Consider the following 14,262-nt stretch of genomic DNA (forward strand, 5'->3'; position numbering starts at 1 on the left):
GCCTCTTTCTCTTTCACACACGCACACACACTCACACCCCAGGCCATTTCACCTCTGTCATTGTCCACTCCACATGTGGCTCTCCTTGCATGTCGGTTACTTCTCAAAGTGCACGGATGATTTTGTCGTGCTCATTGGGACTATGGCTTTTGTTTCGTTTTGTTTGAGGGGTGGAGTGCTTCAAAGCAGAAAAACCTAGCTGTTCTCCACTAACTCAGTAATAGTCTGTTTAATCTTTTGCTAGTTTCCTAGGATTTTTTTTTTTTATTTCAGTCCTCAATACATGTCCATTTTATTTTGCAGGGGGTGGTGCACAGTATGACTTATTTTTTCCCCAAATTTGTGTCCAGTTATCCCAGTACCTCTTATTAAATGATCCTACCTTACCCCTTCGTTTTGAAGCCTTTTATCATAACATTAAGATTTTCTACTGAATGGAATCTATTTCTGGCTCTTCATTCCTTCCATTGAGATGTATTATTTTTACACCAATGTCATATTGTTTTACTTGCTAATGTGGTGGGATTATACACTGTTCACAAAAAGAAAAAAAAAATAAGGAAAAGCAAGGTGATTGAGGAAGCAGATCACTGTTGCTGGGGATGGGGACCAGGCTGACTAGGAGAAGCAGGAATTTGGAGGGGGGCGGGTGACGGAACTATTCTGTATCTTGATTGTAGTGTTGGTTACGCAACTTTCTGCATTTGTCAAAGCTCTAAAAACTACTCTTGGGGCACCTGGGTGTCTCAGTTAAGCATGTCTGACTCTCGATTTCAGCTCGGGTCATGATCTCGCATTTCGTGTGTTCGAGCCCTGTGTCAGGCTCTGTGCTGTCTCCCTGTCTCCCTTTCTCTCTGCCCCTCCCCTGCTTGCTCTCACTCTCTCAGAAATAAACATTACAAATTTTTAATAAGTAATAAATTAAAGCTATACTCTAAAAATGAAGCATTTTCCTCTATGTAAATTATACCTTAAAAATGCTGGAGGGGAACGGGACCGGATACACAAAGAGCACGTTAGATAAATCTCTAAACAAAAAGCAGGGGTGGGGGGTGCCTGGGTAGCTCAGTTGGTTAAGCATCTGACTCTTGATTTGGGCTCAGGTCATGATCTCTTGGTTCGTGGGATTGAGCCCCACATTGGGCTCCATGAGGAGCCTGCTTGGGATTCTCTTTCTCTCTCTCTCTGCCCCTCCACCCAACTCGTTCTCATGCTCTCTCTCACTTGTGCTCTTTCTCTCTTTAAATAGGTAAACATTTTTTTTAAAAAGAGAAAAAGTTCTTGGATAAGACAATCCCAGGCATGTTCTTCTGAAAACAGCCTTCCTCACTTCTCAGAATGAGCCCTGGAAGGCCAGGCTAGGTAAAAGATGGAGTCTCCCCTGATAGCTGGGGTAAGGGCAGTAACAGGTAATGCAGATCCTGCCTGCCCTCTGTGGAACCTCTGTGGAGCATCAGGCCTCAGCCTGTGGAGCTCAAGTTGCCTGCTCAGGCCCTGTCTCTTCTTCCACCCTCCAGGTGGCACCCAACCAGTCTCCTGCGCCTTCTCTCTCTTCCTGCCCCTCCTTGCCAGGCTTTGGTTCAGGCCAAGAGCAGCTGCTTCATCTGCAGGCTCTGGAGCAAAATGAAAACGTAAGGCTCCTTGTTCAAACATCATTATAATTTCAAGATGGCGGGGCGCCTGGGTGGCTCAGTCGGTTGGGCATCAGGCTTCGGTTCAGGTCATGATCTCACGGTCTGGGAGTTCAAGCCCCATGTTGGGCTCTGCGCGGACAGCTCAGAGCATGGAGCCTGCTTCAGATTCTGTCTCCCTCTCTCTCTGCTCCTCCCCGGCTCGCACTCTGTCTCTCTCTCAAGGAAAAAAAAAAGTTCAAGATGGCAACAGGAGACCATTGCACCAAGTGTAGGGCCCTTCCGAGTGTTGTCCTGAATGACAACACACAGGAAAAGCTAGTCCCAGTTCGGGCTCTCCCCCTTGGCTGCCTGAGGGACCCACCCACAGCCACAGATGAAGTCTTCCTGTGCCAACTTACCAGGCGGTCTAGGGGCTGCCCTGCCTCCCTTCAAACCCTTATAGACAGGACCCACCCTTGGACCTGCCCCACACCTCTCTGTGTCCAATGCCAGGCCAATCCTGGATGCTCTCGTCCCACCCTGCTCCTGAGGAAATCCTCCCAACTTCCCTTCCTCAGAGAAGTTTATCCTTGCTGAAGAAAAAAAAAAAAAATTACTCATGACACTCATCAGTTTGGTAAGGAAGACTTTATTCAAGAGAGGCTACTGCAATGTGGAGTTTTGTAGTAGGGCAGAGAGAGTGGGCTCAACTTCAAATACAGCAAGGAAAAGTAGAATTTACAGCCAAGGAGCGGGTAGGGGTCAGTGGATGAAAAATTACTGAGAGGAAACCTTGGGGGTCTGGAAGCAGATTCTGGCTAAATGCACCTCACAGGAGTCTTACTGAAGGCAGGCCAGCCGTCGCCCGAGGGGGTTGGTGGAAGATTACATGAGGAACATAGTCAGATACGGACCAAGGGGGAGTCTGGCTAAACTAAGCAGAAATCTTGCCAGAACCGGACCGTATAAGGAGACACCTGCCAAGGTCAGGCACAAAGAGAGGTCAGAAAAGTGCCTGACCAAAATATGGTCAAATACACACCCCTCATCACCTGCAGTGAAAAGTGAGCCAGCCCGAACTCCACAGTACTTACGCCTTACCTTTCATGACATATTTCGCTTTTGCTTTGTTGCAAGAAATAGCACATTTCCTTTTCTTTTCCGAATCTGATAGAGCTAAAACCCACCTACTAGGGTGGGGAGTTATGCAATCTGAATTGTCACCATGGGGCATGTGTCCTCTTTGAAAAAAGGCTCCCTCATACCTATAGATATACCCAGTCTGAGAAATTTGCTTCTCCATGCGCCGTTGACTGGCCACTGTGATGTAGAGGTCTGCACGCTTTTGGCCCGGTCACTACCATGGACAGATGTGTGTGCTGTCTCCCTCCCCCACCCACAGGGAAAGGTCATGGGGGCAGGGGCGTTGGCCACTGTGGCTTCCTCATCTGAGAACCAGGCCTGGCCCTGAGGGAGGCGTGCAGTACCTCCCCAGGCAGTGAATGGGGACTGGCTCTGCAGCCCCAGTGCTTGGCCCAGGTGCCCGTGAATGGTGAATGAACACTCAGAGCCAGAGACTTCTCCACCTACTCCACTCCACCCCCAGCTTGAACCCACGACAGCCAGGGAGAGGTCTGGTTCCTCTTGAGTCCAAAGCCCTCCAGTGCCTTCTGGGCTGGAGCCAGAGCAGTCTCTGGGGATAAAAACAGAAGACACAGTCCTGCCTGGCAATGCCCACAGCCCAGTGGAGAGACCAAAATGTCAGCAGAAGTAGGGGACTGTGGGCACAGGGACGGGGGGCGCTGCCCAGGCAGGACAGGGCAGGGCAGGAGTTCAGGGCAGGCTTTCCTGAGGAAACAAGATCTGGGGACTGTGAGGAGCCTCTGCCTGGAGGATGAGGGCTCAGAGGTGCTGGAGGGAATGATGGGGTCAGAAAGGGCAACCACTATCAGGGACTCTGTGGAGGCCAGGCTGTCAGAGGCCTTAAGTGATAGGCTGAGGGGCCCAGGGAGTGACTGAAAGAGGTGACACTAGCTGAGCTGAGAACAGAAGGGCCCAGGGGCTTGGAGCCCAGTGTGGGCAGCTGGCCTCAGTTCTGGAGAATTGGCTGCCTGGGCCTAGTCTGCCAGGGCAGGGGGACCTCTGGGCACCTGGTGAGCTAAGGGGCCCACCAGGCTCAGGAGGGAGGGTTCTGAAGCAGTAGCCACTGCAGTGGCACCTGTGATCAGCTGGCCCCAGAGCCACCCAGCCGGCTTGGGGACCAGGGAACTGGTTTGCCCAGCAGGGATGAGCTAATAGGGATCCAGTTCCCTCTGAGCCACCCCAGCTTCAGCTCTCTCGTGCCCTACCCCTGCATCTGGGTCTGGCCCTGGTTTCTGGCACAGCTGCCAAGTTTTGGTACCGCCCACCCACTCCCCGCCGGCTGTACTGGCCGGCCCAGCTCTCTAATTGCTGGGTGGGGAGCTGTCCTGCAGAGATGGTTCACCGAAAGGTAGACCCCAGCCACTGTGGGGCACCTGGGCACGCAGCCTTCCCAGTCCCGGGTTGTGGGGAGGGAGTGACCCAGGCTTCAGGTCAGCACCTAGCTCTGCTGGGGAGGTGGGGGGGGGGCTTCTGGAAGGTCACTGGCCCAGAGATCTCGGTTTGGAGAAGTCTGTGAAATGGGTTCCAAGGCCTGTGGGAGACCAGCCTGCCTAAGTTGAGTGCTCTCTGCTTCCCTTCCCAGGCAGAGGACCCAGACACAGGGGTCTGTCCTGGCCACAGGCTCTACTCAAGCCTGGCCAGAGACAAGTGGGGCAGGGACTGGTGGAAAGAAATGGGGCAGAAGGGAGCGGCCAGGAAGCAGCCCTCCTGGCCTCCAACCCAGGGGCCCCAAACACACCCCCAGACACACCCACCACCCACAAGACAGCTTTACACACCTGCCACTTACACAGCCATAAACACACCATCCCCACGGCAGACAACACACACACCCCATTCCCCACCCTAAAAAGGTGGGGCACATCGGCTCATACTCCATAGCCCCATAGGTGCCCCTACATAGCGAATCCACTTACCACCAGGACCCACATGCTGGGGCCTGACAGGCTGCCAGGCATGGCCTGGGAAGGTAGGGGGGGGGGGATCATGGTGGAAGGGAGCAACCTGGGGTTTCTGCAGAGAACATACCAGAGGATGCTGCTGCCCCATCAGGGCAGGCACTGGGAGGAGAAGAGGTCTGTGCGCTGGCTCCCCTGGAGCGGGAAGCACATCTAATTCAACCCTGAGCCCCCAAGCCCTGAAGGCCTAACAGATAGGAAGTGCTCAATGCATGACATATGGATACTGATCTTTACTGCAGGGAGTGGGGAAGGGCTGCCTGCATGCCAGCCTGGGTCTGTGTTCCAGGCCATCCACCCAGGAGGGAGCAAAAGCCCAAAGGGGAAGCCTGACTGCTGAGAGGCTATGGGTGAGAGTGGGCTTTAGGGGGCTGAGCCTAAGGGTCAGAGAGCCCGGCGCAGGGCTGGGAGTGGAGGGCTCCTTCCTCTCAGGACAGATCTTTCCAAAATACAAATCAGATCACATCTCACCCCTGCTAAAAAATACCCCAGGGCCTTCCACTGTCTACAGGAAAATGGCCACGTTCCCTGCTGCGGTACAAGCCCTTCACCAAGTAACCCACCCACAAATTTTGTCTCCTCTACCTTCCCAGGGCCTCCCATCCCTGTGTGGGGGGGGAGGGGTGCACCACAGCCAGACAGAAAGATGGGAGGTGGGTTCTGGGAGGGGCAGGGCCCTACTGGAGCCTTTGGGTGCTCCAGGGGAAGCTGTCTTAGGCCGGCCCCAACCCAGCAGGGGGCTGGGTACCACAGTCCAGACTTCCTACCAAGAGAATGTTTCATGTTCTAGCAATGCCTTGGTTGACTTGCCCTTTTGTTTTTCTGGGTTCTCTGGCATTGTTCCTTCCAAAAAATCCCACTGGTGCTGAGAAAGGAATTTCAGCCCACATGGCAGCTAAGGAACCGTGTGGTGCTGGGGCATGGATTCCTCCACTCCCCAACACACATGCCCAGCAGCTGCGCACACAGGCACATGGCACGGCCTCCCACCGACCATGACCATGGAAGGAGCTACATACAGCCAAGGTAAAGGGCCCCCACCCCCAACTATCCACAATCCTCTAGACCCAGGCCAGGGACAGGCCCAGTGTATCACCCAGGGCCTCCTTGTAGAAAATGTGATTTTATTCTGAGGGAGGCCAATGTCCCCGTCCCAGCCTCCCTCCTTCACGCCTGCCCTTCTGCATCACGGGGCCCTTGGTCCCCCAGCCTCCTTCTCTGGGCCACATCTATTCCAGGGAGCAGGGCGGGGCCCTGCCGAGGTGCTCCTCTGCCAGGAGGGCACCCTATCCAGCCCACAGCAGCGCTGGACCCCTCCTCTCGGTCGGCCTCCCCACTCCTGGCTGGCCTCAGCAGCTCCTGCCCCCAACCAGTGTAAGGAAGGAGCCAGCCCTCTCAGCGCGGGCTCGTCCAAGCCGCTTTCTGGCGGTGCTTCTGCAGCCCGCTCACCCCCTGGCTTCAGATCTTGGAGGACTCCAGCCGAGGACTCCAGGGTGCTGGGGGCTCCCGCAGCGCCCGCAGCTCTTGTTCCAGCGCCTGGTTGCGGCGGTACATGTCCAGGTAGCCTCCTTGGATCTCCCGCTGGTAGCGCAGCACCCTTTCCTTCTCCTCCTGCCACGTCCGCCGCTCCCGCTCAAAGCACAGTGCCTGCTCCTGGGCGCGGAGCCGCTCCTGCACCAGCTGGGCCCGCAGCTGCTCGGCGCCAACTGCGGCCTCGCTGCTGCCACCCGCCTCCCCCAGCAGCCCCCTGCTCTTGCAGTCGTCGGTCTCACAGCTGCCCTGGGCTTCCTCCTGAGGTCCCTGCTCCTGCAGGCTCCGCACGGTCTCGCGCAGCTGGGCCAGCTCTGCGTCCTGGGCCTGCGCCTGCGCCCGGCTGCCCCGAAGTTGCGTCTTGAGGCTGAAGATCTCGGCCAGCTTCTGCGCCAGCTCGGCCTGAGCCTCCCGCAGCTGCTGCTTCAAGAGGCTAATCTCTGCCGTCTTCTGGCACACCTGGGCGGGGAGGGGCGGGGCACAGGATGGGCAAGAGCCAGACAAAGTGGGTAAGACCAGGAGCCAGCAGAGGGTGGGACCCCACAGGTGGCAAAGAGGACATAAAAAGTTTCTGTATGCCCAATTCCTCACCTCCCATCGGGCTTCCTCCTCTGGTCGGGTGTTAGGGTCAGCATCCGGGAGGGCACCGGGGGGCCGAGGCTCGGGGCCCAGGCCCTGCTGTGCCCGGAGCTCTTTGCGCAGCCGCCGCTGCTCCTGCTGGGCCATGAACAGCTGGAGCTGGAGGTTGCGCTCACTGCGCTCTGCCTTCTGAGCCACCTCGTGCAGCCTCTCCACGTACAGGCGCTTCAGCTCGGACAGCCACAGCCGCTGGCGCTCTTCCAGCACCTGCCAAGGGGACGAGGCGCCTGCCATGCGGGGATATCCCACACACGGACCACCCAACCCCCCCCTCGTTCCTGAACACCAACTGCCAGCCCCTCCACAACACTCCAGCTGCAACTGGAGGTGAAGTGCCTGCCAAGACTGCCCAGGGAGTCTCTCTTCCTCCCTTCCACGCAACTCCTAGCAAGGGCCACCAGTGACATGACATTCCCATCACATGGGGGCTGGGGAACTGAATCAACTCCATCTTCCTTACTCTCTTGTGCCCAGAGCTACGTAAGTGAACTGGCTGGGGACCGTTCTGTGTGTCCTGTACTCCAATGCCAAGGGACAGAACAGGACCCCAGAGCAGGGGGAGCCCTCACCTGTGTGAAAGGGTTGGAGCCATCCTCATCACCGAGGCCTCTCTTGAGATCTTCACAGGTGTCGGGAAGCAGGGCCACCACCTCCTCGGTGGAGGGGCAGGAGAACTCATAGGGGGGCGGTGGCTCGGGCAGGCAGCTCAGCATCGCCAGTGGCCCAGCCTCCTTGGGGACCCGGGAGGCCCGGTCCAGGGAGCCCCCAAGGTGGTTAATGTGGCCCAAAGAGGAACTGAAGGGGCCAGGACCAGTGCCAGGACTGCGGCCAAAGCTGCCCCCGCTGGAGGAGTCAGACAGGCTGGGCTCGGGCTCGGGGCCGCCCTCGTCCAGGCTGAGCGCATGCAACAGCTGGGCCCGGGCCTGTGCCTGGCTGGTCCGGGGCCCTGGGCTCAGGGGTGGGTGGCAGGCCAATGTGTGCAGGCTGCCATTGCTGCGCCACAGCTTCTGGCCCTTGTGGGCTGCCAGGCTCTGCATGGACAGGAAGCCTTTCCCAGCGCCCGCCACGGGCTTGAACACCGATGGGCGAATGCGGCACTGCTGGGAAGAAAGGGCAGCTTTGAGGCCCTGGGCTGACCTCGCCTCTGCCCTCTAACGCTCCCACAGCCCCCAGGATCCTCCCTGAGAACCTGGGGTGCGTGTCACACAGAGGCAGTGACCGGTGACCAAAGACCAAAGCCTCAGGACAGCCTACAGCAGGATTTTCATGTCCCAGCCCCATCAGAGCATCTCGGAGGAGACCCCGAGCTCCCCATCCCTACCAACACTGGGGAAGGGAAGTGGGCAGAGATGCACCTTGTCAAAGCGACCCCGCTCGGGCAGTGAAGTCTTGCTGAAGTCACCAGCTCGAGGATGCTCCCGGTAGTAGAGGGTGGTGTAGTCAGCACTCTCGTTCCGAGGGGCACGCTTGGCCGTCTTGCTGTCCTTCTTGGGGAGGTGCAGGTAGCTGAGGAGCTCACGCTGGCCCAGGCCCTTCCGGAGGAGCCCATCAGGCTGGCGGGAACCCCGGGGCCCTGCAAGCGCTGCCCGTAGCTCTTCCGGGGACAAGTCCTGCCGTTCCAACAGGCTGCCCACGCTGCCCATGGCAATGCCAGCAGGGCCCAGGGCTGTGGCCATGAACTTTCAGCAGGGCACAGGCAGCTGTTTCTGGGGATTGAGAGGCTCCGTCAGAGGCAGGTGGGCACTTGCTGCCCAACCTCTCCGATACTCTAAAACCAGTTGCTCTTTGCCTATGTCAGCCACCTGCCTGGCCCAGGCCCAGGAGGCAGATATGGGTCCCGGAAAGAAGACCCAGGACAGGACTCCTAGGATGGCAAGAGAAAGGGCCCCAAAGTCATCTGCCTGGTGCCCCAGCTCCAGCTATAAGGGCCGGTGTGATGGGGGGGGGGACATAGGGGAACGGCCCCAAAGCGGCAGGATGGGGCCTCTCCCAGGACTGGGCCAGCTGTGGACTCAGGCTCTGTCCAACTCTGACCCTGTTCACTCTCCTACCAGGCTCCTCACCCAATCTGGGGGGTGGGGTGGGCAGAGGGCACAGGGAACCGGGGCCAGTGGCTTATGATTCTCCATTCCTTCTTTTTCTCTGGGGAGGGGGAAAACCCAGTTGAGCCCCTCTTCCTGCAGTGGGTCAGAGTTCCCCGAGGGAAGCAGCTGGCACGGGTGGGGTTGGGGGTTTGCAGTGGGAGGGATACAAACAGGAAGGGCCCGAGGGGAGGAAGGATGGTGGTAACAATGGCCACAGTTTCCGGAACAGGTGTTCACATAGTCATAGGGGCAGTGGGGGGAGGCAGGGGGAGCCTCCCAGGAGGAGCCCCCGCCAGCCCCTGCATATGCTGCCACTCCAAAGACCACCACCAGGTGCGTGGGGGGACCCAAATCTTGACCCGGGGTGGGGCCAATTACACGTAGGCCCTAGCTTCCTCATGCAGACAATGGCCATGGCAAGTCTTATCACTCAGAGATGCTGGGAGGATGGGCTGAGATAACACGACTAAAGAGTCTAGTTCAGGGCCTGGCCCCTAGCCAGGCAGGGTCAACACAGGCTGGTTGAAGATGAGCTCAGCTGCTCAGATGACCTCCCTGGCAGGCGGCCCAGAGACCAGGTTATGGACCCAGTTCCCATCTGGGCTGAGACCCCCCACCCCTGGCCTGGCCCTACCACCCCCACTGGATCCCCCCTATCCAGCCCAGGGCCCGGCACATGGTCCATACTCAGAAAGGACCTGCTGAATGAGTGAACACCACTGTCTCTGCCTCTGGCCCCCAAGCGGCTGCTCCCATCTACATACAGACACCCAGCAGGCATGTGGTGGCTGAGCACCCCCCACCCACCCAATATGCTTCCGGGACACCCACTCCCACCTCCTCAAACAATGGTCGTTAGGAGGTTCCATCTTCCTCAACCATTTCCAGGTTTTGTGTTTGTGGAAGACAAAGCTCTCTGGGAGACGGAGGGGGGGCATGGCCCTGCCTCCATCTAATAACCTCTGAGGATGTCACAGGGCTCACAGGGCCAGAGGACTCATCCACTTAAGGAATCAGAGGTGCTGGCCACCTACAGAGACACAGCCCTGCAAAGGAGTGATCTTACGGAGTCCCGTGAAATAGCTGTTGTTCAGGGCACTGGGGCTCCTGCAGGTGAAGTGGCTTGCCCAAGGTCACAGAGCTGGTCAGGCTGAGATGCCTGTGATCCCAGCAGGATGCTGTTGAATGTTTAGTGGGGGCCCAGGATGGCATCCACAGCCCGAAGAGTTAGAATTGAAGTATCCCTGGGGTGCCTGTGTGGCTCAGTCAGTTGAGGGTCCAACTTTGGCTCAGGTCATGATCTTGCGGTTTGTGAGTTCAAGCTCCACATTGAGCTCGCTGCTGTCAGCGCAGAGCTGGCTTCAGATCCTCTGTCCCTCTCTCTCTCTGCCCCTCCCCCACTTGCACCCTTTCAGAAAAAAATAAAACACAAAGTATCCTGCCTCCCAATCTGACACCTCCTTACCATGAGCACACTTCACTCTTGTCACTGCTTCTCAGGGAGGCAGACAGCAAAGAACCTGGTCTCCAGCCCTGTCCTCACACTGCCCCTCCATGGGGACCCTGGACACTATCTCATCGCCCTTTGCCATGCCTCAGTTTCCCCATCTCTGAAGTGGGGAAAGACTGCCTGCCCTGGCCTTCCCTTTGGGTTTTTGTCACAGAGACAATGGAGGTGAAAGGTCTCATGAACTATAAGCCCAGTGCAAGCATGGGGGGGGGGGGGGGGGGGGGGCAGTGGTGCTGAATATGCCCGTCTCACCCCAAACACACACCACTTCACCTTCCCCTGGGCAGATCCTTATTTCCTGTTTCAGGAAGAGACAACTAGCACCTCATGTTCTCTACAAATGGTCTCAGGGTCAAGGGGGAGAGTCCTTGAACCAGAGGCAGCCATGGGCCACTAGAGCGCATACCCCACATACAAACTGCATCTAGTCACTGAAACCAGTAGCACGGTGGTTCCTATGTGACAGGACACAGCACAGACAGTCACATCCAACAGTAGACACAGTCATGCACAAGGTCACCTTTGCGGCAATGAGCATCCTCTGGGACACACACACACACACACACACACACACACACACACACACAGGAATGGTCTAACATTACTCTAGCATGAAGACCCACTCGTCCTCCCAGCCCCCAGGCTAGATGCAGAGGGTATGAGGGTGTGTGTGATAAGGGGCTTCTCTCCACGTGTGACTTGAGCAGTTAGAAAGAGCTGTGGAGCTGGATGAAGGGGGCACACACAGCCCCTTCCTTTTGTCTTTCCCTAATGCCCTCGCCCTCCACCCTTCGCCCCTCCTAGGTAACTTCTCTGGCTGTATTATCAGCTCTCCCAGAGAGGCTGAGGCCCCTGGCTTTTAGGAGGTTCTACCCTGCCCAGGTCTCAGTCTGGGACAGTCCCTTTTCCTACAGGGGTCCATCCCACCTCCCCTCCCAACACACACACATTCCTTCCCCGTTGCTTGGAGGCCCAGGGAATGGCCTGGTCAGGCCAGGGCAGCTGTGCAGGCTGGGCTGGAGAGGATGTGTGTGTGTGTGTGGGGGGGGGTGGTGGTTATTGGAGGGAGACAGAGACAGCAAGAGCCTTGCAGCCCCCATGGGAACATCAGAGCAAAAACCAGGGCCTCTTCCAAGTGCCTCCAAGGGCTTCCCTGCCAAGAGCTCAGTACACACCCTGGGGCTCAGAGCTCTGCACAGAGATGAAACCCCACCACCACCACCCTGGTGGCTAGGTTTGGGCTAAGCCATATTCTGCACAGGCCCCAGCTGGCCTCAACAGGACCCCTTAGTTCCTGTTCCCAACCCCTGGGCCCAAGATTAGCCAGCAGCATTGAAAGCCCTGGGCAGACAGGGGCATCTCTTTTGGATCAACCCTTGGTGGTGACAGGAACATGAGGCTCGGGAACCATGCTGGCCATGAAACAGAGACAGGGCACGCAGGGAAAGCATCCCAGCGTCCGTTAGTCAGCCCCACACGGCTTACCACAGCCTCACAACACCCATAGGTGGGGAATACTGAGATCCTCTTCAGAAGAGGAAACTGAGGCCCAGGAAGTAAAAGCACATGCCTGAAGACATTTTCAGCTGCCCTGGAGAAAGTACGCCAGCTCCTCAGGTTTAGAAGCCCATCCTGACCCCATCGTGAGTCTCCTCCAGTGTGGGACATCCCAGAGCATGTGGGCAGGAAGCTCCAGAGTCCTGCCTTGGCTGTGGCTAGCCCCTCCAGAGCCCAGGCCCCAGGGGAAGGTCCCACCACCTGCTGGGGGGGATCAGCTTTGCTGGAGGGAGTGTCTGCAGCTGCCCCTGAAGAATTGGACTGGAATGTCCCAGTTCCAAAAGAGGGGCAGTGGGTAAGGGGGGGGGGGGGAGGGGGGGGGCGATGGAAGAGGCTGGCATACCCTAGTTACACTGTGACACCTGAAGAGGTAAAGCTCGGCATCTAACCACAAAGGAGTGTGTCTGAGTATCACTAGAGAGTCACAGAGGCATACACCACTCTACAGTTTTTCTGAGCCTTTCATTTCATCATCTGCGCTCATCTCCACAACAGCCTAGTTGAGGTTAGGCAAGGAACCTGAGGCCCAGAAAGGCCTAGAAGCCAGCTGCCCAACATCCCACAATGATGAACAATTCCAAAACCCTGGGCAAGGCCCTCTCTCCTGCTGTCCCAGCCAGAGGTCACCAGCTGCCCTTCACAGACACACACTGCTGTGTATGTGTGTCGGGCCAGCCCCCCACACCTGCCTCTCTCAAGGGCATCTGCAACCAGGTAGGTTTGGACTCCAGTCTCCTCAGCATAGAATTCTTCCGGCCCGCCCCTGGTCAAAGAGGAATAGTGGAAACACTGCCACATGGGGACTCTGAGCCCTGGAAGCTACTGATTCTAGAGGCGGGAGCAGGCTGGCCACATTCATTCACAGTCTTGCACATGTACACCTACACCCAGCCAGCCGGCAGAGGAGCCCTGCCCAGGAGGGCCCTGGAGGAGGCTGATCACTGGGCCCAGGGTGGCCTCCTGCCTCCACTCCCTTCTTGGCTGGGCAGGGAGAGGGCACGGAGGGTCAAGGTTGCAGTTCAGTCGGACTAAGCCGCAGGTGCAAACAAGGAGAGCCCCAATCTGTACTAGGGGACTGGGTGCGGGGTGGGAGGCAACCGGTAGCAGTACTCTTTCTCGATACAGCCAGGGACTTGACGTGGGCCTGGCCCCAGGCTGGTCCTCGCTTTGGCCAAAGGCTGTGGCCAGACTGGGTAGGTGCTCCGGCCGCCAAGAACTGGTAGCGTCCCCATAGGTCGGGATCCCTAGTAGCTGGCAGCTGCTGCCCTTACAGAGCAGGGGACCGGAGCAGGAAGGGGGTGTCCCGGAGGGGACGGGAGAGGGGTCTCGTGAGGAGCAGACGATGTTGGCATCCCCACGAAATTCCCTCCCCCGGGCCCCGAAGGCTGTGACGGAGGCGTGGGCTCCGCAGAACTGCGGGAGGTTCGGCGAGCTACCTGGGGGGCCAGAGGGGACGTCTGTTGCTGCCTCCTCCCTGAGGCCTGCCCGGAGCGGCCGAGCTGGGGGGCCGAAGCCCAGGTCAGACTCCCGCGCCAAGGGCGCCTGCCCCACCCCAGGCGCGGCGCAGGGGTCCGAGAGAGCACATTTGCAGGGTTGCGGAGAGCAGCGTAACCTGCCGCCCGCCCCTCCAGAGGAGCTTCGCGGTCGGTCCCTGGTCCCGCGCCTCGGCGCTTCAGTGTCTGGAAACGCACACCGCACCCTGCCACCCCCGCCCACTTCTCAGACGGGCACCTCGCGGGCGAAGGGCTGCGGTTTGGCCAAGGTCGCCCGGAAAGCGAGACCTCGGCGGCCGGCCCCACCCCCGAGCCCAGTCCCCGGCCCCCGCCGCGTCCCACTCACCATGCTGGCGCCGCTCCGCGCCCCTAGCGCGCGACAGTTCCCTCGCGTGGATTCGAACCCTCCCTCCAAGCGTCGGCTCCAGGCGAGAATGCGAGCCGGGCCGGAGCGACCAGGCGGCAGGCGCCTGGAAAACGCGGCCAGCCGACCGGGCGGGCGGGCGCCGGAGCCGGATTGGCGAGGGAAGGACGCGCTCCGTGGCGCTCGCTCGCCTGCCCCAGAGGCGGAGGGAAAACCCGGCCTGACTCACCGGCGCGCCGCCAGCCCAGAGCCCGGCCGGGCCCCCGGATGTGGGGGGCGGGGACGGGGGGCAACCCCCGCCCACCGCGAGCCAACCTGAGCCCCGCCCGGGCTCGCCGCCCAAACCACACCCCGCGCGCCGGAGCCGCCCG

General features: G+C 58.7%; 1 protein-coding gene across 2 annotated transcripts; it reads right to left on the bottom strand.

Moving 5' to 3' along the window:
- Positions 1-2,242: 2,242 nt before the first annotated feature.
- LOC121026830 (NEDD4-binding protein 3) lies at positions 2,243-14,179 on the bottom strand. 2 transcript variants are annotated; one of them, XM_040469633.1, is made up of 5 exons: positions 13,874-14,179; positions 8,239-8,589; positions 7,453-7,980; positions 6,836-7,090; positions 2,243-6,703 (listed from the first exon to the last, which is right to left on the bottom strand). In XM_040469633.1, exons 2-5 carry the CDS (start codon positions 8,557-8,559, stop codon positions 6,173-6,175), a joined length of 1,635 nt encoding a protein of 544 aa, XP_040325567.1. In that variant the 5' UTR covers positions 8,560-8,589; positions 13,874-14,179; the 3' UTR covers positions 2,243-6,172. The 2 variants fall into 2 exon arrangements, with proteins under 2 accessions (XP_040325567.1, XP_040325566.1); XM_040469632.1 differs by having other exon boundaries at positions 8,239-8,583; positions 13,874-14,177.
- Positions 14,180-14,262: the final 83 nt, after the last annotated feature.

The sequence above is a fragment of the Herpailurus yagouaroundi genome, unplaced genomic scaffold (genome assembly GCF_014898765.1).
Source record: "Herpailurus yagouaroundi ecotype Mexico unplaced genomic scaffold, PumYag 162551, whole genome shotgun sequence".
Taxonomy (NCBI): domain Eukaryota; kingdom Metazoa; phylum Chordata; class Mammalia; order Carnivora; family Felidae; genus Herpailurus; species Herpailurus yagouaroundi.

What these genes read in the sequence shown, in the direction of transcription:
- LOC121026830 (XM_040469633.1), bottom strand. Translation starts at nt 8,559, where the DNA reads ATGGCCACAGCCCTGGGCCCTGCTGGCATTGCCATGGGCAGCGTGGGC. An exon ending in GCTCCAACCCTTTCACACAG is followed by an intron (nt 7,091 to 7,452) that starts GTGAGGGCTCCC and finishes TCCCCTTGGCAG; the next exon opens with GTGCTGGAAGAGCGCCAGCG. An exon ending in AGGAGGAAGCCCGATGGGAG is followed by an intron (nt 6,704 to 6,835) that starts GTGAGGAATTGG and finishes CTCCCCGCCCAG; the next exon opens with GTGTGCCAGAAGACGGCAGA.